Source organism: Arvicola amphibius, chromosome 10, assembly GCF_903992535.2.
Source record: "Arvicola amphibius chromosome 10, mArvAmp1.2, whole genome shotgun sequence".
Taxonomy (NCBI): Eukaryota; Metazoa; Chordata; class Mammalia; order Rodentia; family Cricetidae; genus Arvicola; species Arvicola amphibius.
The window spans coordinates 9484975-9509289 of NC_052056.1; the positions used below are offsets into that span (position 1 = coordinate 9484975).

General features: G+C 39.1%; 1 protein-coding gene across 1 annotated transcript; it reads left to right on the forward strand.

The window, feature by feature from the left end:
• Window positions 1-7880: 7880 nt before the first annotated feature.
• LOC119825032 (keratin-associated protein 26-1) lies at window positions 7881-8552 on the forward strand. The gene is given in 1 exon segment (XM_038345638.1): window positions 7881-8552. A coding segment is annotated over 1 exon segment (672 nt).
• The last annotated feature ends 15763 nt before the right edge of the window (window positions 8553-24315 follow it).

Below are 24315 nucleotides of genomic sequence, written 5' to 3' on the forward strand. Positions count from 1 at the left end.
CTTTGAAGAAAGAAATTGAAGAGGATACCAGAAAATGGAAGTATCTCCCTTGCTCTTGGATTGGGAGGATCAACATAGTAAAAATGGCAATTCTACCAAAGGCAATCTATAGATTCAATGCAATCTGCTTCAAAATCCCAACAAAATTCTTCACAGACCTTGAGAGAACAATAATCAACTTTATATGGAAAAACAAAAAACCCAGGATAGCCAAAACAATCTTATACAATAAAAATAAATAATTCTGGAGGCATTACCATCCCTGACTTTAAACACCATTACAGAGCTACAGTATTGAAAACTGCTTGGTATTGGCATAAAAACAGAGAAGTCAACCAATGGAATCGAAGACCCGGATTTTAACCCACAAACCTATGAACACCTGATTTTCGATAAAGGAGCTAAAAATACACAATGGAAGAAAGAAAGCACCTTCAACAAATGGTACTGGCATAACTGGATGTCAACCTGTAGAAGAATGAAAGTAGATCCATATCTATCACCATGCACAAAACTCAAGTCCAAATGGATTAAAGACCTCAATATCAATCTGAACACACTGAACCTGATAGAAGAGAAAGTGGGAAGTACTCTACAACATATGGGCACAGGAGAACACTTCCCAGCAGCACAGACATTAAGGGCAACATTGAATAAATGGGACCTCCTGAAACTGAGAAGCTTCTGTAAAGCAAAGGATACTGTCACTAAGACAAAAAGGCAGCCTACTGACTGGGAGAAGATCTTCACCAACTCCACAACAGACAAAGGTCTGATCTCCAAAATATATAAAGAACTCAAGATACTATATTTTAAAATGCTAATTAACCCAATTAAAAAATGGGGCACTGAACTGAACAGAGACTTCTCAAAGAAGAAGTTCAAATGGCCAAAAGACACTTAAGGTCATGATCAACCTCCTTAGCTATCAGGGAAATGCAAATCAAAACAACTTTGAGATACCATCTTACACCTGTCAGAATGGCTAAAATCAAAAACACCAATGATAGCCTTTGCTGGAGAGGTTGTGGAGTAAGGGGTACACGCATCCATTGCTGGTGGGAATACAAACTTGTGTAACCACTTTGGAAAGCAGTGTGGCAGTTTCTCAGGAAATTCGGGATCAACATACCCCAGGACCCAGCAATACCACCCTTGGGAATATATACAAGAGATGCCCTATCATATTACAAAAGCATTTGTTCAACTATGTTCATAACAGCATTATTTGTAATAGCCAGAACCTGGAAACAACCTAGATGCCCTTCAATGGAAGAATGGATGAAGAAAGTGTGGAATATATACATATTAGAGTACTACTCGGCAGTAAAAAACAATGACATCTTGAATTTTGCATGCAAATGGATGGAAATAGAAAACACTATCCTGAGTGAGGTAATCCAGACCCAAAAAGATGACCATGGGATGTACTCACTCATAATTGGTTTCTAGCCATAAATAAAGGACATCAAACCTATAATTCGTAATCCTAGAGAATCTAAATAAGAAGGTGAACCCAAAGAAAAACATATAGTTATCCTCCTGGATATTGGAAGTAGACAAGATTGCCGGGCAAAAATTGGGAACTTGGGGGTGGGGTGGGATGGGGCTAAGGTGAGATCGGGAGAGAAAAGTGTGAATGGGAGGATGGGGAGAGCTTGGGGGAATGAGGTGGTTGGGATAAAGGAAGGGTGGATATGGGAGCAGGGAAGTATATATCTTAAATAAGGGAACCATTTTAGGGTTGTCAAGAGACTTGACTCTAGAGGGGTTCCCAGGTATCCAGGAAGACACCCCCAGCTAGTTCTTTGGGCAGCTGAAGAGAGGGAGCCTGAAATGGTCTGATCCTATAACCATACTTATGAATATCTTGCATATAACCATAGAACCTTCATCTGGTGATGGATGGAGATAGAGACAGAGCCCTACATTGGAGCACCGGGCTGAGCTCCCAAGGTCCAAATGAGGAGCAGAAGGATGGAGAACATGAGCAAGGAAGTCAGGACCAGAAGGGGTGCACCCACCCACAGAGATGGTGGTGCAGATCTAATGGGAGCTCACCAAGGCCTGCTCAACTGGGACTGAAAAAGCATAGGATAAAACCGGACTTCCTGAACATGGCAGGCAATGAGGGCAGCTGAGAAGCTAAGGACAATGGCACTGGGTTTGGATCCTACTGCATGTACTGGCTTGGGGGGGGGGGCTAGCCTGTTTGGATGCTCACCTTCCTAGACCTCGATAGAGGGGGGAAGACCTTGGACTTCCCACAGGGCAGGGAACCTTTACTGCTCTTCGGACTGGAGAGGGAGGGGGAGGGAAATGGGAGGCAGGGAGGAGGCAGAAATTTTTAATAAAAAATAAATAAATTAAAAAATATTAAGAAATCAAACAAAACAATGATGTCATACAGAAATCTGAAGAATACTATATTGAGAGAAAAGCACAGTCACAGAAATATAGACACCTAATATTATCACATACATGAACCAATGAACAAAAAATGTCTCCCTCACAGACTAATCCCTAGAATATTGGTTGTCCAAGTCTAGATGGCTGATGAAATGGGAAGACATTGACTAGAAGGCTTAGTTTCTTCTAAGTAGCCACAGTGAATTTGTAGATATGACACTACCATGTCATTTGAAGACATTGACTAGAAGGTTCTGTTTCTTGTAAGTAGCCACAGTGAATTTGTAGATATGACATATACCATGGTGACGTCATTCAACAGCACTATACTGTACAATTTAACTTCATCAAATGAATGTCTCACTAGTGTTCACATAAGCAAATATTGGCAGCTGATGCTAGCTGGGGAAGGAAGAGTCATTTCTTTTTGGTCTGTGACTACTAGTAGGTTGTCTGTTCTTCAGTGGAAGACCCCACAACTGTCAACATGTAGATATTTCTAATTGGCCACAGTAAGGCAAACGACAAGAGAATGTGAGGATGGGGGTGTGATGAGAGAGTCTGGGGAGACTTACCAGAGAAAATGGGGTGTGAGGAAGAAAACATTGTCTCCATCTATGAAATTTGTAAAGACACAAAAGTGCTAGCTGGGTGAGGGGATGGGAATGTAACGTGATTGTTACTGTGGCTTTGCAATGCATATGTATAATAAAAGATCACATTGTAAACTTTAACCACATACAGTTTCTATTTCTCAGTTTTGTCTCAGAAAACATAGAAATGTTTAAATAAAAGCCTTTTACATTTAGCATATTACCATACAGGTAAATGAAGAAAAAATTCAAAGACCAAATGCAGGTAAAAGAACACACTTCAAGGACTTAATCATGAGAATAGAAAGAATAGATACATCTATGTTTCGTGTATTTAACAAATTAGGAAAGGAAGTAATGATTTAAATTGAGCAGGATTTTTTGATATCATGTAGAATGCACTAGTGCATGTGGAGGAAGAAGATACGAAGGTATGAAATTCTACCATAATATTTATAAACTAATTGTATATAAATGTATGTTATATTTATATAAAATGCTTATTTATATATTCTATATTTAATAATGCTACAGTAGAGCAAAAATTTAGTTAATAATATACTATGTGCTGACAAACTGACTAAATTCTACTTTCCTGAGTAGGGGGTTAACTGTTTAATGGACTGCTGTCAGTGATTTTATACATGACACAGTACAGGAGGTGTTTCATTAAGGCATGCTATGCTTCCCTAAGGCCAGCTAGGGTGACTATTAACAGAAATATTAGAATACGCAGGTGAGAATCAGCATATAAAGCATTCTTGTCTTCTTACAGTGCTTTTTAAAGCAAATCAAAGTTCCTCAAAGAACAGTTTTAATAAAGATTTAAGTGTATTGATGAGGACAGGAGAGAGAGGAAGAGCGAGACAGAGAAAAGTGGGTTTAGGGAAAGGGGAGTGCTTATTCACGATGTGAGTTTAAGTTTCTCAAAACAGGAAGACATTTTCCTCGTGTGTTCAAATTCTTTACATTTTGAGTAAACTCAAATTTTAGATATATCTATATCTATGTACATAGATAGATAAAGGGTAAAAAAGTACATGAGAGGAATTATTAAATAAGTAAATGTTAACTTTCATTTGATGAAGAAAACCAAGGGAATATTTTCATGGTTGCTATGATGCTTATTAGGAATATTTACTAATGATAGACTATGTTCCCCATAGAGATCATGTCAGCTCAAGTAGGGATTTGATGAGAATTAAAATAAGTAATACCTGTAAAACATATAAAATAGTGTCTGGTATGTGATAATAACAGGAAGGCCACAGTAAGTGGTAGCCACTGCGAGTCCCATATTACAGTTGGGAAATAAGATGAGAAATGTTTTGCTTGCAATGTAGCTGCATTCTTTGTGTGTCTGTGTATGCTTGTTGGGAGGGAGGGATGGCGTACACAAAACAGAGGAGTAAAGGTAAGTAGACACAGGCAGCAGGGAGTTGGGCAATACAGCTTGTAAGAGGCATAAGTGAGGTTAAGTAATGGTAATTGCATGAAGTTAAAGCCTAGAGAAATCTAGTTTGGCAGGAATAGTCTGAGAAGTAATTATGAAAAAGAGGTTAAATTACTTAAAGTCTAGATCAATAAAACTACAGTTATTCTCAAGGACTAGACGGAATGTCAATCCTGCAGATGATGTGGGAAGAGGAAATGATGTGTGGGTAGACATGAACAGGCCAACCAAGAATGTCTAGGAAACTCATTTATAGAACAAGCCAACAGAGCATGGCTGGCCAAGCACCCTGCTTGTCCTTTGTGGGCAACAAGAAACCATGATTGTTTGGGGAGATTTTCCTGATATAACTAAGTTTGAGATTATAAGTCTAAACACAATCTTCATGGAAAACAGGAAACAGTGGGGTTAGGGATGACAGATGGCAATAAGGGATTTACAGACAACAAGGCAAATGGCAGCACAGACTACAGAATCAGAAGGATGAAATGTGTTATCTTGAACATGACTTGAAAATGTACTTTAATATTAGCATCATTTTTCTGGGAATGGTTACTTGATTATTTCTTTCAAACAGACCATTAATTCATTCCCGAATGACACAAAGACATCCAGCAAGCCAGTCTGAAGTTAGTGACACTGTTGGAAACTTCCACAGAAAGAATCGTGTTGTCAATTTTCTTACAGCATTTGTGTACTTTTCAACTCTCTGAATTATTTCCCTGTTTTCCACATTTGCATGTCATTTCTTTCTATCCACAAAAATTAGCATAATAAGTCAACTTTTTGTCAAGCACAGTAGACTCTGCTTGCTTATGGGATTCTTTAAATGAAACTGTGGCTGGTCCACCAAAGAAGTCTACCTGGGACAAGAACAACTTTTATCTTGTGTTATTGCTTCTCTCATTCTGTGGCATATATTATGTTCAAGAATCTTGGATTCTTGATAAATATTTTCTGAACAAGCAAATGGGTGAACCAATAAAGTGTGTCATTCATTGGAACTCTTCATTGCTTAATGTTCTGAGGACTGTTTTTCCAAGACAGAAATATCCATAATATTCTCTGTAAAGTATGTGTGGTAAGGTCCCTGACTCACTGACTGTAACGCCACAATGCAGTTAATCTTGGGGATGACATGATTTCTCATTTTCTTGGACTCTCTGGAATCTAGGGTCATATGAACTTGTCTATCTTTAAATTATGAGAGCCTTATTTGGGCCAATAGACCCTTTTAGAAGCATAGCCATTATGAAATAGCATCATTCAGTCTATAGATATCACTTTCAGGACTCTGTTTTATGAAAGTCTGTGGGATTTTGTATGAGTATTTGTAGGTAAAAGTGATACTGAGATTGACAGAAGATCCATTAACTAACCCAGATTTATACAGTTATTAGGTGATAGTTATAATTTATTTCTCTATGATGCCATATTAGATTGTGGGAATAAAAATGTTTGGAGATATAAGAAATTATTGTTTATGTGCTTATATGCTTTCCTTATGTTTATTAGTCTAATATTCTCTATTTCTGATATGAATACTTGAAACAGTAAAATTTTGCTTTCTAAAATTATAAGGATGAATTGAGAGCAGCCAGATACATGTCCATGCCACAAGGTATGTCAAGGAATAAATAATGACTAATTATTCATTGCTCCTGGCTCCATAATACTTCCGTTTAGGAAAAAATACCCATGAATACGTAGAATACGTATGAAACTGATACACACAAGTGCACCTTAGTGACACACTGGTGACATGAGCTGGGTTCTTGGTTACTTTAGAGATAAGCACATGTAAAGAGCATCTAAACATAAATTTGATAAACATTCACCCAAATACGGCAATCTTCCTTACTAATGCCACTGAACAGTGTGTCCAAGATTGTAGAAGCTGACTCTAGCCACTGTGTACAGAACATCCAGAGAGGAGGTCCTGGGATGCGGTTCCTTCATCACATCAGGCACAACCATCAAACGCTACTGGCCTCTGACCTCTGTGCTGAGATAAATTTGTCATATGACTATAAGACCTCAGATTGCATATGAGTTCATCTTCATACATAACCCTCCCGGTAAAAGAGACCTGTGTTGCTGTAGAGAAGCCAATGCACTATTTCATATTTCCTACTTTTCTGGGCATAGGGAGACTTGATAAGTGTGGCCATGACCATGGGACATTAAAATAGAAGAAACTGCTCTGATTTAAATTGAATTTTTAGCCAAAGGGGATGGAATTGAGATTCAAAAGATAATTTAAATTCCCATTAAAATAGCCAATGGAGCTACTGGATATGCCAGTGGGCGATAAATGCAGTGGGGTAGTGGACGCTGACCACTCTCATGCGTTTAAGACGAGTTTGCAGAGACATACACGTTCCTAAACAGTCTTCAAAGTACTCAAACCTAAGGACAGCCTTACATTTAGTCTAATGCTATTATTTATGCCAACCCTTGCATGAAGTCCATTTTGGAAATTGAGGTCAGATGTAATATATGAAATAAAACAGGATACTGTTATGGTCATAATAATAGACTCTTTTCTTTGTATCTAGATTTTTTTCATTGGTAGCATGAATAACATTGAAACACATGGAGCCTGTTGAATTCATGATGAGTGCCATTTTGTCCAGCCTTCTTGATGGAATTCTATTTCCCTGCTCTTGTTCAAACTGGAATCTATCATTTTAACTGAATTCAACCTCATTACCTATATTCAAAAGAACCACAGACAAAGCACAATCTCAAATGACTGTTTATTCATTTACAGAAATTAATGAAGCAAGCACTCATTTTCTGAATAAACATATTTTCAGGGGTATCCATTTTATGTTCAGACACTGAAATAAAGGAAAAACACACAGGAGTCTTTCCCTGTATGGCATTTAAAATTCCTTTGATCATAAAAGTTGAAAAAATTTTCATTTAATTTGCAAAACCCTTACTTACTAAATATTTTTGCCATTGTACAAAAAGAATGGAATTACTATTCAGTGAGTTATGTATAACTTTTCATTATTCAGAGTAGTTTGCTTCAATTTTCAGAGGCAATTCCAAGAGAGAATGCTAAGAAAAATGTTTGTGCACTGGTGGTTAGAACTAGAGTCCGTAGCCTTCCAAAGTGTCTGTTTGGGTTGGTGTGACTTTACCAAGGACCCCATTAAAATCCAGTCACTCTGATTTATAGTTATACTCAATCGATGGAAGGGATTGCAGGGATCATCCAGTTTTATGAGAGGTAGGAGCCCTACTTCCTGTACATAATAGAGTTCAGATGCAGCCTCAAACAACAAGGAAGATGAGTCTGTATACAGAACTGCCACTCTCTGAGAGTATATAAAGAGACAGGACGAATGAGTGTCAGAATCACACAGAGCAGCTCTCGTCTTCTCTAAGACCTCCAACGCTCTCCAACCCTCACCATGACTAGCCGTAACAACTACTCTGGAAACTGCAGCTCAGGATCGCTCAGAAACTCCTGCCACCTCCCGGCTACCCCTTCTTCCATTGCCCTCTGTTCGTCAAACATGGGCTGTGGAGAGGTCTTCTGCATACCCAGCAACTGTCAGGATCATACCTGGTTCATGAACAACTGCCCGGAGACCTTTGGAGAACGCTCCGGAGGCCAGCCGGCCGTCCATGAAGCCAGCAACTATGAAAACACCTGTTGCTCTTCTGGATGCTATGTTCCCAGACCCTGTCAGGGCTCTGGCTACTTTCCGGCTTCGTCCGTCATCTCTGGTGTCTGCCACCCAGCATCCTGTAGGCCTGTGAGCTTTGTGTCTAGCAGCTACCGGCCGGTTAGTCCCTTCATCAACAACTGCCAGCCTGTGGGCTGTGGGTCTGGCAGCTACCGCCCACTCCCTTGCGTATCCAACAGCTGCCGACCCGTGGGCATTGTCCCTTATGGATGCAGGCCTTCCGGTTGTATGGGGTATGGCCCGCAAACCATTCACATTGTGTCACATAGCTTCAGACCTCTGCAGCCTGTCTCTGGTGGTTGCCAACCAGTGACTCCCGTCTTCGGCACCTGTCGTCCATCCTGCTCTGCACAATGAGGGCAGCCGCCACCTCGTTCTAGGGAACAGCAGTAGTGAAGAGCCAAGATTGAAATTGCAACCCTCTGGACTTCTCCTTCCTTCTGAGTTTTAATTGCTTTTTCTTGTTTGTACTGTGTCTGAGTTAAACTTCCTTTCACGTTGTGACTTGCTTTGATCTTTCCTTGCTGTAAAAATCTCTGGCCACATTATAGTTAATATTTCTCAAGTGGGAGGACTATGTAGCGGATATAATTCATATTATAATAAATGAGACTAATTCTGAATTAAGAATCCAGTGTATTGATTTATCTTTCATTACTTCATTCTGACGCAAAAATGAGCACCCTCAAATGCTTGCCGGGTGATGCTGTACCAGTTGCTCTTACCTGACACCTTAGCAGTGGTTTAGCATTCGAAGAGTATAACGAGTTCTGACAACGATGAGGGATGAAATAACGGCCTGTATGTAAGTTATCGTCTAAAGGGGAGCTCAATGGTAATCTCTTCCCTCTGCCTCCTAGGGCACACACTTCCGACAGAATGTTCTCCAGTAACCAACCCAACAATAAGCTTTTACTTAAGCCTATGTTGCTTCCTTTGATCTGATCCTGGACGACATGATAAGGGCTTCCTTTGTTGCCCCTTTCCCTCCTATTTCTTTGTATCTAACCCCTTCTACTCAGTATTGCAAACACCATGCTCCTGCACTCTTGTCTTTTTAAATAATCATTACCATTTTATATATGCCACTATCAAGAACCATTTGTCCTTCTCTATTTTCTGGAGAAGCAAAAGAGACAGATTTGAAACAATCTATTATGAATTATCAGTGTTTGCCCAAACACACACATTACAGGATAAATCTTAGTTAAAACATATTAATTAAATGAAGCTATATAAGTATGTGGAAGTTGACCTGTTACAGATTCTGGAAATGACGCTCTTAAATGCAAAAGTTAAAAGAGGAAAGAGAAAACATCAAAATAAGACTCAAGTGTGGCATGGATGCTAGAACTATCAGAAAGGGTCTTAAAATTACTCTCATGGGTATTTTCAGAGCTATGATAAAAACAATAAGGTAAAACAGAGAGATGGGAATTCAAAAAAGGATTATTATCTATCTACCTATCGATCTATCTATCATCTATCTATCTCTATCTATCTATCTATCTATCTATCTATCTACTATTTATCTTTTACATTCTGGCTACAATTTCTCCTCCCTTCTCTCCTTCCAATCCTCTCCCCACCTTATCCCCATTCCCACCTACCCCAATCCACTCCTCTTCCATTTCTGTTCAGGAAAGGGCAGGTCCTCCATGAATATCAACAAAACATTGCATATCAAATTGCAGTAAGACTGAATTTTTAAGATACTAAGAACTATTTGAGAAATAAGAGGCCAAAAACATGGGTCGATGAAAAGCGGAAGACAAAATGTTGAGGTTACAGAGAACATCCATATTCTCTGCCATATCTTCCCAGAGGAACTTGCCCTCACAATATTGAGGACCAGAAAATAACTGGAAGTCATTTCTCCCAGGCAAAGGATGTGTCTCTGTTTCATAGTTCTTGTCCTACCTATAAATTTCTCAACACTAACACAGAAGGGGCGTTCTTCCTATTAGAAATTTTATTTATTTATTTGTATTTATTTATTTTGCAATGTTGGGTGTGCACCTAAAACTCCCCTCTATGTGACATAAAATCTCTATCAGCGCATTGCAGCCCCAGCTCCAGAATGACAGAACAGTGTCTGCCATGCTCCTACTGGTGCTGTTGTCAAGTCCATTCTAAATCAGTAACTTCCCCAACCTTCTGGGTGTTTCGAGTTGATGGCATCTGCACCTTCAGTTTCTGAATACTGTCATGGCATTTTGCTGACACTTGACTGTCGCATAGCTCAGTCCACCTCTAAGTCAGACAGGAAGCTGTTGCTGATGTGGTTAAAGTGCATACTTGGATATCATTTTAAAATGAGAAAAGTTGATTTAGAACACATGAAGATATCATTGTGAATAATGATCCATGTACTCATCTTACCTTTTTTCAAAACTATAACACGTCTTCCAAAAGCACTTGTCATGCATTTTTTAACTAAGATTTATGTGACATTCTTCCAACTTATTTGAACTAATAATCAGTTTCCTTTATTTTCCGTGAGCTAAAGCTACTCAATGTATAACTGGTAAGAACATAAACATAATGCTTTCAAGAAATAGCTACAGGCTGACCATGGCATAGCACAAAGAAAGAAAGTTCCTGGTACATTGGAAATCAGAACAAGAAACAAGAAAGACATAGTTAAGTAATATTGGCTAAGAACTTTCAAACTGAAACAAAACCCAGCAAACCAAGAATTCTGAAAGTACAGGTAATGTATACTCATTGACAAATGAAATTTAAAACGTACCAAAAAGAACATGAGATGAGTGTACTATTTCAAACTACAGAAGTCAGAGCGAGACCCTCCTCTTCAAAGGAAGTAGGTAGGAGCTATAACAAATTAGTTTACTGAAATCACAACTACAAGAGGATATTTTAACTAAATGTGATATATGATGCTTTCTTGCTGACCTATTCTTTTTCATATGAAATTATTTTATTTTATGTGAGTCTCTGCGAGGGGTTCATGCCTGGTAGGCACAGAGGTAAGGAAAAGCCTTGGGTTCCTTGGCACTAGAATCACACATGGTTCTGAGACACCACACAGGTGTTGAGAATCAATTTCTGACCCCGTGGAAGAGCATCCGGTGTTCTTAACCACTGAAGCTATCTCTCCAGCCCCGTCAATGTCACCTCATTATTTAAATCATCATAGTGCTTTGCTTTGCTGCACTGTCCTCCTTACAATGACCAGGAAGGTGTATTTAAAAAGACTCTTCAGGCTGATAACATAGACAGTATGTCACTGCTTCATCTCATAAACACACTTGCATACTTTGAAATTATTTCAGCAAGCTAAATTGTTAAGTCAACAAGAGATTCTTTCCTTATGCCAAGCTCTCTTCCAGATGCTAGTGCCAAGCACATTGAAATCAATACCTAGAATTGCAACCATCTCCAATCCAGATGCCTAGATGCCAGTATAAAAACATAGTCAACAACAACCAAGACAGAATGTCTTTACTAGAGGCCAGAAGCCCTACCATAAATATTGCAAGATAGCAGAAAAATAAAAAAAAAAAACCTTAAAAAAACTTTATGAGTATAATAGAGGTTCTTAAAGAAGAAAGGAATAAATCCCTTGAATAAATCTATGAAACTACAAACAATAGAAAAAATTAATAAAACAACTGAAAGTGGAAACAGAATCAATAAAGAGAACATAACCTTGGGAAAATCTGGAAATGAAAAATTTAGGAACTTGAATAGGAATCTCGGAGGCAAGCATCACCAACAGAATACAAGAGATAGAAGAATCTCAATCATTGGAGACATAATAAAAGAAATGGATATGTCAGTCAAAGAAAAAGTTTAACCAAAAAAAAATCTCCATAAACAAAACCTCCAGGAAATCTAGGACAATATGAAAAAAAAAACCCCAAATCTAATAATAATAGATATGGAGGAAAGAGAAGATTCTCAACTCAAAGACACAGAAAATATTCTTTCAATAAAAAGTAAAGAAGAAAATTCCCCTAACCTAAATGAGGAATTGCCAAAAAGTCCACAAAAGAATGCACTAGGCCAGAAAAGAAATTCCTCTTGAAACTACAATTAAAACCTAAATATATGGTACAAAGAAAGAATATTAAGAGTGGCAACATCTGGCTTCTCAATGGGGACTCTAAAAGCCAGAAGAAACTGACAGATGTCCTCAAGAACCTAAGAGATGAGAGATGCCAGTCCAGACTACTATACCCAGGACAACTTCCAAGTACCATGGTTGGAGAAAATAAGACATTCATTTCATGGTCACTTAGAAATTTAAAGCATTTTGTCATGTTACACATCTCTGTCTTTGTTTCTCTTTCTCTGTCTGTGTTTGTGTCTCATGCACACAGACATACTATCATTTTATTTAGTCTAATAATATTTAGTGTTCTTGATCATAGTTTTGTGATTAATTTTAAAATATATGCCTAATGTCATATCATGTTAATTTTATTTGCATCTAAAAGTTAAGTAACATAAAAATCCAAATGCTAAAATAATGGTCTTACTGAGAGGAATCAAACAATAGAAGATACAGCAAACTGAGACCATATTTTCTGTTCAATATTTTTTAATTTTTTATTTATTTGTAATATTCTATATTTTTTCATGAAATTTTGGGAATTTCACATCGTAAACCCTAATTCTGTTCACCTCCCTGTCCCTCCATGTCTTCCCCTCACCCATGCAGTACACCCTAAAGAAAATTAAAAAGAAATCAAACCAATCAAAAATGAAACAAGCAACCAAACAAACAATAATAAAACCAAAACAAGCAAACAAATAAAACCTCTTCGATCCTCCATCTTTCCTGTCTCTCCAACACCTCTTCATTCATCCTGGAGTCAACAGTGTGTCCAGTCAGCTTTACTTGCAAGTGTTCATTGCAATGAGTCATTGGTCTTGCTCAAGGCCTCTGTTTCTGGTACACCATAGTCACAGGATCGCCTCTCAGAGATCCCATGGCCACCTGAGTCATGGAGATCCTGCTGGTAATATTCCACAGGACTAGTCCCTTCGTGAGTTACAACAGGTCCTAGATTGGATAAATGTTAGAAGAGGTCAATCCCAAGCCTGGCTGTGGGCCTATGTAGAAGTTGAGCTTATCAATCAAGACCACTGGGGTTATCCCCCTCAGTTAAGGGGTGGAGCCAGCTACCCTATGCCCATAATATCAGTGTTAATTCTCCCTGGCTTATGGTGGGGGTGAGGCTGCCTCTCCTGAATGCTGGGGCAGGGGCGGGTACAGGTCTACCATAAGGATTAGGACCAGTTCTCTTGCCCTAATGTTGTTTAAGATTCAGGGTCAGCTGTTCTGTGGCAAATGAAGGGTGGGCCCACTCAGTAGGGCCTTCTGATTTCATCCAGATTTGTCCCCATGGCCCCCTGAGGTGACATGGGCCACAGACATCAGCACAGACCCCACCTGCAGCAGGGGTACAGATCCAGACATGTTTCCAGGCAGCACCTGGATCTGAATTGTCCCAGGTCGCAGTGTAGGTCACACGGAACATCATGGCTCTGGCACCAATGCAGCCCTCAAATACCAACAAAGCATATCTTGAAGGGTATAATACCCTTTAAAAATGTACCCAATGCACAAGCCCTAGCAACATAAACTATGATGAAAATGATCACACTCATGTTCATAAAAGAAACAGTACTAGAACATAAATTACATAAGAACCCTCACACACAGATCTTGGGAGGCATTAGCACTCTATCCTTCACACTTTCACTGAGAGACTGGTCATAGAGAAAACATACGAACAGAAAAATGATGACGTTAACTGATATTATAAACCAAATGGACTGTGCTGGTTTGAAAGAAAATGACCCAAAAAGGGAGTAGCACTGTTAGCAGATGTGGCCAACTCCTTGTTGGAGGAAGTGTGTCAGGTTTTGAGGTATCTTTTCCTCCGTGTGGCAGTCAGATACAAATTTCGGATTAATTTTGTTAAAACATATTGTACATACATGTCTTTCTTGTTTTTGTTTTTTTTTTTTTTTTTGGTTTTTAAAGACAGGGTTTTTCTGTAGCTTTGGGGCCTGTCCTGGAACTAGCTCTCATAAATCAGCCTGGCCTCGAACTCACAGATCTGCCTGCCTCTACATCCTGAGTGCTAGGATTAAAGGCAAGCACCACCACCCGGCTGTAATTTCTATTTTTTTTAAGTATTGTACTTCTATAGCTCATTAAAAAATGTAATGCAAATTTCTAGAACTTGAAAATTATTGTTAGCAACTGTTTAGGATAATAAAGAAATATAGGTTAATAGTATAATCTAACTTGTCACATTAGGTATGTTTTTAAGGTCAAATAAAGGTAAATTTTGATAGATCATCTTCAGATACTTCAGAGATCTACAGAATATGGCATTCAAGATGTTTTTAATTATTTAGGTTCTTCATTTATTATTACAGAGAGAAATGTCTGTTCCTGGCAGCATCAATCTACTTCAGAGAAGATAATGGGCATCAAAGACTCTCCACAGGGAGTTTACTTTCTTTGTGGCAAAAGTAAGCCACTGGGCAAGAAAATGCCCCTATCTTGACTGCTGACAGTATGCTGTTCTAATTAGACAAGCAGGACATAAAATATCCTGCTTCACAGAAATCTCTGTCAAATATGCTAGGCATGTAGGCTGAAGATGCATGCCCCAACATTACAGAAAGACTTTGGGTGACTGTCCAGTCAACTAACTATTTCTGTCATTACTTACATTTCTTTGGAAGTCACTTATTTGTACTTTCTGCTTACTCAGTTAATATTATTTTCTTCTTGGGTCTCTGTGCGAGTTGAAGATTAGATAGCTATAGTTATAGTTTACCAGACACAGAAAGCATGTTATGATAGAAAATAAAATAGGTATAAGACTTTAGAGTCACCAAGATAGGATAAACATAAAATATTTTCTTTGAATTCATTAAATGCAAATGGACTAGAAATTGTTGATGTATATGATGCCTGCATATGTTGTATATAGTCATTGTACTTACTGTATATAGTTTTCTTGTATTAGTTAGAGCATTCTTTTTTAAGAAAAAAAAAGGGGAAATGTAGTGGCATTTCAATTGTATTTTAATAAATGAAGACTGCCTGAAGATATGAGAATAAAACAGTCACATTAGTCAGCCTTGCAGACCAGATTATTCTAACACATCTTTTAATCCCAGTAGCCACCCTCGTTGCTATAGAAATTGGATGGTGCATACCTTTAATCCCAGTGGTGCATGCCTTTAATCTCAGCCCTAGAGAGGAATACAAGACTGGGGGTGGTGTTGGGAGAGACAGCTTGTTTGTTCCCTGCTGCTCAGCCCTGAAACAACCACAGAAACTATCAATTAAATCACTGCTGGCCTATTAGCTCTAGCTTCTTATTGGCTAGCATTTACAACTTAATTTAACCCATTTCTATTAATCTGTGTATTGCCACATGTCTATAGTTTACCAACAAGGTTTCATCTGGTGTTTGTCTCTGGCAAGGCTACATGGCTTCTTCCTGACTCCACCTCCTCTCTGTATATATCTTTTCCAGTCTGGCTATATTCTGTTAAGCCATTGGCCAAAAGCAGCTTCTTTATTCATTAACCAATAAAAGCAAAACATATACAGGTCTTCCCACACCAGGGTGGCAGGCAGTGGGGAGAACTCTTAGACACAGTCTCATTCTGAGATTCTGGGACACAGGATCACTATTTCAGACTGAGGTTGAGGTAAGGCCATTGGCTGGCTGTTTTGCTTTTTCTATCTTCAGGTTTAACCTCGATTTCTGATCTGAATTTTTATTAATTGTGCTTCAGAAATTAGTGCATTTTTCTTAATGAATAAGGATAGTAACTATTGCTAACATGTGAACCAGGAAAAATTCTCTGTTACTATTGGAAAAATAAAATGTTCAAAGTTTGGCTAGTACACTGAAACAAAAGCTTGCTGCTTTCTCCTTTTAATCTAATTTGTGTTGAAAGATATGCCTGGCAATAAAACTAAAAATTGGCTTAAAAGCTCACAGTTGCTTATCTGTTGAGGCATCGAACAATTTCCTTTATAAACGTAAATAATTAGATGACATTCCTCTGTATTAGTGAAAGTATCTCTGCTATATATGCATACTGTCATATTTTTGTGTTGTGGAACACTGACCTTTTTCTATGTGGTGACTCCTCTTCCTGTGACATCCAAGTTTTAAGAATATCAGGAGTGTTAAGTTTAATGAGCATATGACACACATAAAATGCACCATGCACTGAAAATACTGCAAAAGAGAGACCACAGAATGTACTACCACAGAACTTTCAAGTTTCAAATCACAATATCACAAACAAGGGTGGACTGAGAGCCAGCCCATTTCTAATGACAGTGTCAAATACAACATCATTCATATCAGTCTAATAGAGGTCCCTCACTTAAGCACAGAGAAATAGTGCTGCAAATGGACATTAGATACGTGGTTTATTTCAACTGAAGCTCAACATTTCAGAATCAGAATACAAATCTATTCATATTGTATTTAATATAACCTTTATACCAATGACCTGCACAGTAAATTTCTTAAACCCTCATGTTAAATTAATGTTCTTATAAAGTAAATTGTTGACACTGTATCATCATTTAATGCTTCCCTGAAGAACATAGTAGACTGTCAAGCCTTCTAAATGATTATTATACACATCAACAAATGTTCTGTTGCTACAGTAGGTGATGACTTAATTATGGCAATGCTGACAAGTTCTATCACGGCATATATGGGAAATTATATGGCAGTATGAAACATGGCCCATTAATCAGGGAACACTCACTCAATAAACATAGAAAACAGCTATTCATTAAGACCTAGATATAAAGAGAGCACTTATGGGAACTCAGAGGTTCTACCCACTAATTTGTGTGATGTACTTCTTTGACCATAATCAGCGGGCCACTGCCATTAACTTACAGAGTTTGAAGATCATCAAGAGTTGACCTTTGAAATTTGGCTTTCATTATCTTATTTTCTTCTCATCCAAAGTTTAAAGATATTAGCATTTCCTGAAACAATTCAAAAAATAATGCATTGTGTTCTTTGTCTACATGTCTTATCAATTTTTTTTAAAAAATTAATAATAAGTCTTCAATATGGGTAACTTTCCAAGAAGGAGAACCGATCAGTTAATAACTTCAGATGGTAGCTCTATGGAAAGCATTGAAATCATTTTATTTCCATGACCTGAAGAAGTTAAATTTTCTTAGTAAATTTTCTTGTGACACATTCAGTGGTGCAGTTAGGTTGTCTCTGGATACTTAAGATCAATGATTTCAAAGACAGATTGAGAGAACACCCTCCAAAACAACACTGTGCTGCCTCTACCGCGAAGTATTGCTAGTGACGTCACATATTCTATCCTCGATCGCAGTTGGAGTGCTAATGTAAGCGGCCTACCGTCAGACTTAAATACACGAATACGTGATGGGAAAGATAGGGCACACAAGAAAATGTTACAAACACACGCAAAGTGCAACTCCTGCTCCAGTGTATAGTTGTACTGATGAGCCCCCATTCTTCCTTGCAGTAGAAAAATGTGTTACATCTTCTTATGAAATTCTTATTGGCAAAAAGTTACCAGGTATTATCAGTTCAGTTTGAACTACATCTCTGGGGTATGATTGCCTTCTAGACACACCTGCAACACAGACCTGTAAGTTGGTTACAGAGCTATGACAACTGCTGCGTGAACAAACTGCTGTATGTTAAAGCTCACCTGCTGTCTTGTTTCCCGTAGAGAAACCTCGCTTTCCCCTATGCCACTCTCACTATTAGAATGAAAGAGGACTTTGAGGCCCCAGAAGCAAGGAAATTCCTTAGAGCATCGTGCTGGAAGAATCTCAGTGTAAAGTTAGCAACCAGTTGCCCATCCTTGCTCAGTTCCTTATGGAAAGAATGCAGGGAGACCAAAGTTTTCCAAACAATGCCCACAAACATTTGTATATTGAAGGAGAAGAAATAACTGAGAGGTTTGAACCAAAAAAGTAACAGTTACACACACACCCATACGACAACAACAACTCAGAGGGAGAGTCTGGAAGTACATAGGCACAGCACGTGATGCTTTTGTTTAACACTGAACCTACAAACACATTCATTCTGCGTCATTTATTAAAAAAAACAGTTTATAATGTCCATTAAACAGTGAACACAATTCTACAGGACAAAACAAACAAACAAGCAAACAGAAAAAAAACATTTACACAGGCATCTATTCTCTGCATCTTTCTATTTCTAAAAAGTCAGTTTGCAAGTTTCAGCATGCCATTGCTTTGTATACAGCAGCAACTGATGCCTGGCAACTTTTCTTGAAATGGGAAAAGGAATTTGATTTGAAGCATGAGTGTTTTCTGTAAAATAAGATAATTTTAGAGTTTCATAAGAAATGCCAAAAAATCAATTTCCATTTGTAATGCCTTTCAGAATGCAATATTTGGTATAAATACATATATACTCATATATGTACATGTATATGTGTGTATGCATGTATATGTACATATGTGTGTTTATGTATATTTGTATATGTATTATATGAATACACACATGTGTGTATACACACACACATATATACATATATATGTAATCAAAGAGTTTGGGAATATAAAATGCAAAATTTTATATCCAGTGAATTCTGGCCTGTGCTAATTGGCTTGTTGGACTCAGTTAAAGCTGTGTGAGTCTGAACCACTAAGTGATAAGCACGCATATGTGCTTCATTGTTTTTCACAAAATTTCAATGTAGTTTTCAAAACAACATATGGCTTGCAGTGAAAACTCCTTTGAAACTATCCTTTGTGAAAAATGTTCATTTTTTTGGAGTTCTAGGATAGATAGGAGGTATTTAAGAAATGATTTAAAAATTTACAGTCAAGGCACAAACAGTAGGGCAAGAGATCTAACCCAGGGGTCAAATCTTTACCCAACACATGTGGAGCCAAAGGATTACTCCTTAGGGTGGAGAACCACCAGGGCAGCAATAATAGTACAAGAGCTGATGCTCTAAACAATCACAGAATATGGATCGATGCATTGGCGTGCCAGGTAAACAACTTTGCTATGTGAATGTGGGCACAAATGCACCAAAGGGTGCCAGCAGAAGTCAGAAGACAACTTTGGAGAGTCAGTTCTCCCATTGGCCATGGGATCTGGGGATCAAACTCAAGTTACCAGGCTGTGGAGCAAACACTTAAGACCACTGAACCGTCTATTAGGCCCTTGCAGCATTTCTTCTAACCTTTTATTGGAGGCGCATGATGGTTTGCATCATCTGTTAAACAAGGCATAGAGCCTTAGGAAAGGAGACTCGTGGCACGCCTGTGTGGAACTATCTAGATTTAAGCTGTCTCTGGGCATATCTATGCAGAAGTTTCTTGACTGGGTAAATTGAACTAAGAAGAATAGGGTATGTGGACAGCACCACTTCCATGGCCAAGTCCTTTGAAGACTGAAAGATCTAAGGTTACCCAGCGGCGGCTTCCATGTCTGTCTTCTTCACAACTGGATGCAATACAGAAAGCTGCCTAACGATCCTGTTAGCATCCTCTACTATGAGAGGATATATCCTGGCACTGGCAAGCAAAATAATTCTCGCTTAAACTGCTTTCTACAGAGTACTTTATCAGAGCGTCTAAGGAGAAACTAGTACAAACAGGTTCTCACTAAGTCACCCAGGCTGACTGTAGACTCTGCGGACCAGGCGGGCTTTGGACTTATCCTGCCCTGTCTCTGCCTCCTGTTCAGGCCTGCAATCGCAGGCTCAACTAAGGAATTCTAGTTTAATTATAGTCCAGAACACCACTGCATATACCCCTTATGCTTGCGTATTAGTAACTGGAGTGAAACAGTATTAGACTCTGAGGAGGATGTAGAGCATTTTCACTGACATCGGGATGTCTAGCAAGGAATACTGAAGGTACAACAAACACTAACACAGAAATGAATGTGTGCCAGGAATGCCTGGGAAGCGAGGAGGTAAGCCTGGAAAGGTACCCGGGAAGCACTGGTCACATCTGGGGAAGCATCTTCGAATCTTTGGAAGCTTGTGTTAACCGCAGGTCTTCCAGCTACTCCTCTGGACATGGCAGCAAGCTCTCTGGAATCCTCACTAACTCCTCGTCTCTGTTGATCTCTGTACGGAAGATGGGTTCTCGGCTTATTCAGTGCTTGTTTGTCTTGGTCTTGGATTGCTGCCCAGAGAACTGTGGTAAATCTGCCAGCTGCCAGCTGGGCAACATGGGCCTAGCAGCCAGGTAACCTCTTGCTGACCTCTTCCAGGTCCTGGCAAGAGTGCACTTTTTCCTGCTATTCCCCATGCCCCAGTTCAGGCTGCCTATCATCCGACACCAGATGCCCAAGGTCTCCAATTAATATCTCCCTTCTCTTCAGTCCTCTTCTGGGTTTTCTAGCCCATGCATTACATGTCTAGTGGCTTCCCTTTGATCTCTGTCTCCTTAATGTAACCATGGCTGTGTGAAAAGCAGTAGCCAACTACTAATCTAGTTGTCATGTACCTTTAAAGCTCTGGGTTATACACCTGGAGGTTTTCTAAAGTTTGCAATATTTCGGGAGTACATAGCCTTTATGTTCTAATAATTCACTGGTTTAGCAGAATCAATATAGGATTTGTGTCTAATACCAGAACGTTTTGCTTGCAATGCATTACATTATAAACTCTCAGGAACTAAGGGCTACATGGCAGAGGGGAAGGGCAGAGACAGACAGGGTAGTGAGGTGGGGGGGAGAATATGCTCCTAGTACAATTTATACTTGTATTGAAGTGGCCTTATGTAATCTAGTATAATAAAATAAATTTAAATCTTCCCCATGAAAATATTTCCCATTTGTACTAGTAGTTAAAAGATTTTGCAGGACAGCCTAGTGTCCACATCAAGCTTTGTTTTCCTGCCTTGTAGCTTGTGAAAAAAACATTTTCTCAACTCCTGAGGTCTACGTGTATGTTTTTGATGGTTTTCATTTCATAATTCTGGTAAATCTGTGGTGCTTTCCACCACAAAGAGAGCTGTGCTCACTCAGTGCGTTCGTTTTATTTCCCGTCGTTGTGTTAAATGTCAAGGCAGAGGTAACTCAAGGCAGGGAGAATTTATTTGACTGACAGCTCCAGATCTCAGCCCATCATGGTGCAGATTCAAAGCAGCAGGGACTTGAAGCAGCTAGCCACATGTGTCCACAATAGACAAGGTGTGGGCCAGAGACAGCTCAGTGGTTAAGTTCATTTGTTCCTCCAGAGAACCCAGGTTCTTGGCAACCATATTGTGGCTCATAATCATCTGTATCTCCAGTTTCAGGGCATCCAACCCCCTTTCTGGCACCAAAGGTACTAGGCATAGATATACATGTAGGCAAAACACCCAGACACATTTAACCTAAGTAAATACATCTAAAAACTTTCTTTAAAAAGGAAAGAGTAAGATATTAATGCATGCATGCTAGTACATAGCTCACTTTCCTTTACATTCATTGATGGATCCAGACCATAAATGTTGTTGCCCATATTCAGGGTGCTTTTTCCAATCCAGGTAAGCCAAGAAAATCTTTCACAGGTGTTCCCACTACCCAACCTAATCTGCATAATTCCTCACTAAAACAGCCTTCCTAGGTGGGTCTAAGTTGTGCCAAGTTGACAATTGAAGGAGACCATCACATTGGATAGAAAATGGTAAGTAGAACTTCGTTGTTTTGTTTGTTTGCTTTATAGTAACATAATTTCTTCTTTTTATTCTTTATTTTTATACATGTATGCTTATGCACATGTGTGTGCAGTGACTGAGGAGGTCAGATAGGACATCAGATCCCTGGAACTGGAATTTCATGGTTGAGATCCTCTACATGGTTGGTGGGAACCAAACTCAAGCCCTCTGCAAGAACAGCCAATTTTCTTAACCACTTAATTAATTTCCTAATTAATATTGACTTTTAAAATCATGCCAGGTGCTGTATTGTTCTGTTTGGTTTCTTGTAGATGTTGGTCTTTCTAAGACCATTTCGGTTTTAATAGATATTCTCATGAAAACTTGTTTAAAAACCTTTTAAAAACCTTTTTGAGACCATGATGGGCAACACTAAATGTGACTTGATCGCAGCCTGTTCGGTGTCAGTGAAGAGAACCGTCTGTGATGTCAGCTTCCCTTTTGCACCGTTCCTAGAAATGACAACCGTCCCTGTTGTTAAGAATCCAATTATACTAAAGGTATATTCAAGAGTTAATTAACTGTGCCAATTGTAAGTATGTGTGAGTTCTGATTGCAATTATTATCTTATGGTTGTTGGTTTTAATATTCTTTTATTAATTATTACTAAAAATGAGTCCAGTGAGTGGACTAGAAGAAATGCTACAATCCCAGTTACGGGCTGTGATCCTGAATTTGTATTTTTTTTTCTTTTTCACATTTTTTTATTCAAGATTTCCATCTCCTCCCCTCCTCCTCCCTCTTTCCTCCCCTCCCTTCCACCCATACTCCCACTCCACCCCTCTCCAAAGACAAAGAGCCATCAAGGTTCCCTTCACTATGTTAAGTCCAAGGTCCTCCCAGCTCCCCCTAAGTCCAGGAAGGTGAACAACCAAACTGACAAGGCTCACAGTGAGCCCGTCCATGCTGTAGAGTTCATGTTCATTGCCATTGTCCTTGGTTTCTCAATCCTCCTCCACCGTCAGCCACATTCAGAGAGTCTGGTTTGGTCCCCTGTTCCATCAGTCCCATTCCGACTGGACTTGGTGGTCTCCCGTTAGATCTGTCCCACCGTCTCAAGGGGTAAAAGCACTCCTCGCGGTCCTGGCTTCCTTGCTCATGATCTCCCTCCTTTTGCTCCTCATCAGGACCTTGAGAGCTCAGTATGTATTTGTATTTTGTATCTTGTTAAGATCAAGAATTATTGTTTCTGTATGGATTAGATGACAAAACTCGAGAAGACTTTGGAAACCAGCCACAAACACTGTGCACATCTTCCATTCATGCCTTACAAACCGAGCCACAGAACTGTCACGTTTCCTGTCTATACTGCCTCATGATATGCAGGGAAATAGTGGAAAAATTTCTCACCATTAAATATACTGCATTCACTTCAATTCCTAAGAAATAAAATATACGAAATGCTATAAGCAATTGGGAGAGTGGAGTTGTGTGAGGGATGAGGGATGATTGAGGAAGGTATATTTTGCCATTTTTTTTACAAACTACAATGGTGCTTTTTATATTAAGAAACAATGTTGTGAATTTTACCCTCTATCACAGAAAAGAAGAATATTTTAATTTTCAAAAGTATATGCTCTTTACTGGGCCAAGCTCTAAAAGTTCAGTCAAAGAGAGGGAGGAGTGATAATATGAGCAAAGGCGTTATCACAATGATGGGATACCCACAGAAACAGCTTACCTGGGCTAATTTGAGCTCACCGACTCTGGACAACAGAGGAACAAACCTATAACCAAACGAGGCCCTCTGAATGTGGTGACAGTTGCATGACTGTGGCAGACTGTGGGGCCGCTGGCAGTGGGACCAGGATTTAACCCTACTGCTGGAGCTGTCTTTTTTGAGCCCATTCTCCTTGGAGGGATACCTTGCTCACCCTAGATATAGGTGGAGGGACTTGGTTCTGCCTCTAAGTAATGTACTAGACTTAGTTGACTCCCCATGAGAAGCCTTACCCTCTCTGAAGAGTGGATGGGTGGTGGGTTGGGGGGAGGTAGAAGAAGTAGAAGGAGAAGAGAAAGTGGGAACTGAGATTGGTATGTAAAATGAGAAAAGATTGTTTTAAAAAGTAAATTAGAAAATTTTTAAAGTTTTTTCTCTACCTTGTTTGTGTGTGTGTGTGTGTGTGTGTGTGTGTGTATGTGTGTGTGTGTGTGTGTATGTATGTGTGTGTGTTTGTACAAGTGGTTGTGGTTGTGCCAGGATGTTCAAATTGAGGGCAGAGGACAGTTTATGGGATTCTGTTCTCTTGTTCTACCTGGTGTCTCTGAAGGTGGAAATGAGGCTGTCAGGCTTGGTTTCAGGGAACTGAACAACTGAGCCATCTCTACCCTTGGACATGGTTTTCTTTAAGGAAGACACCAAGAAATACCAGATAAGATGTCAAACAGCTGGGAAATGGACTCAGCTCTACTTCTTACTAATTCTGTGAC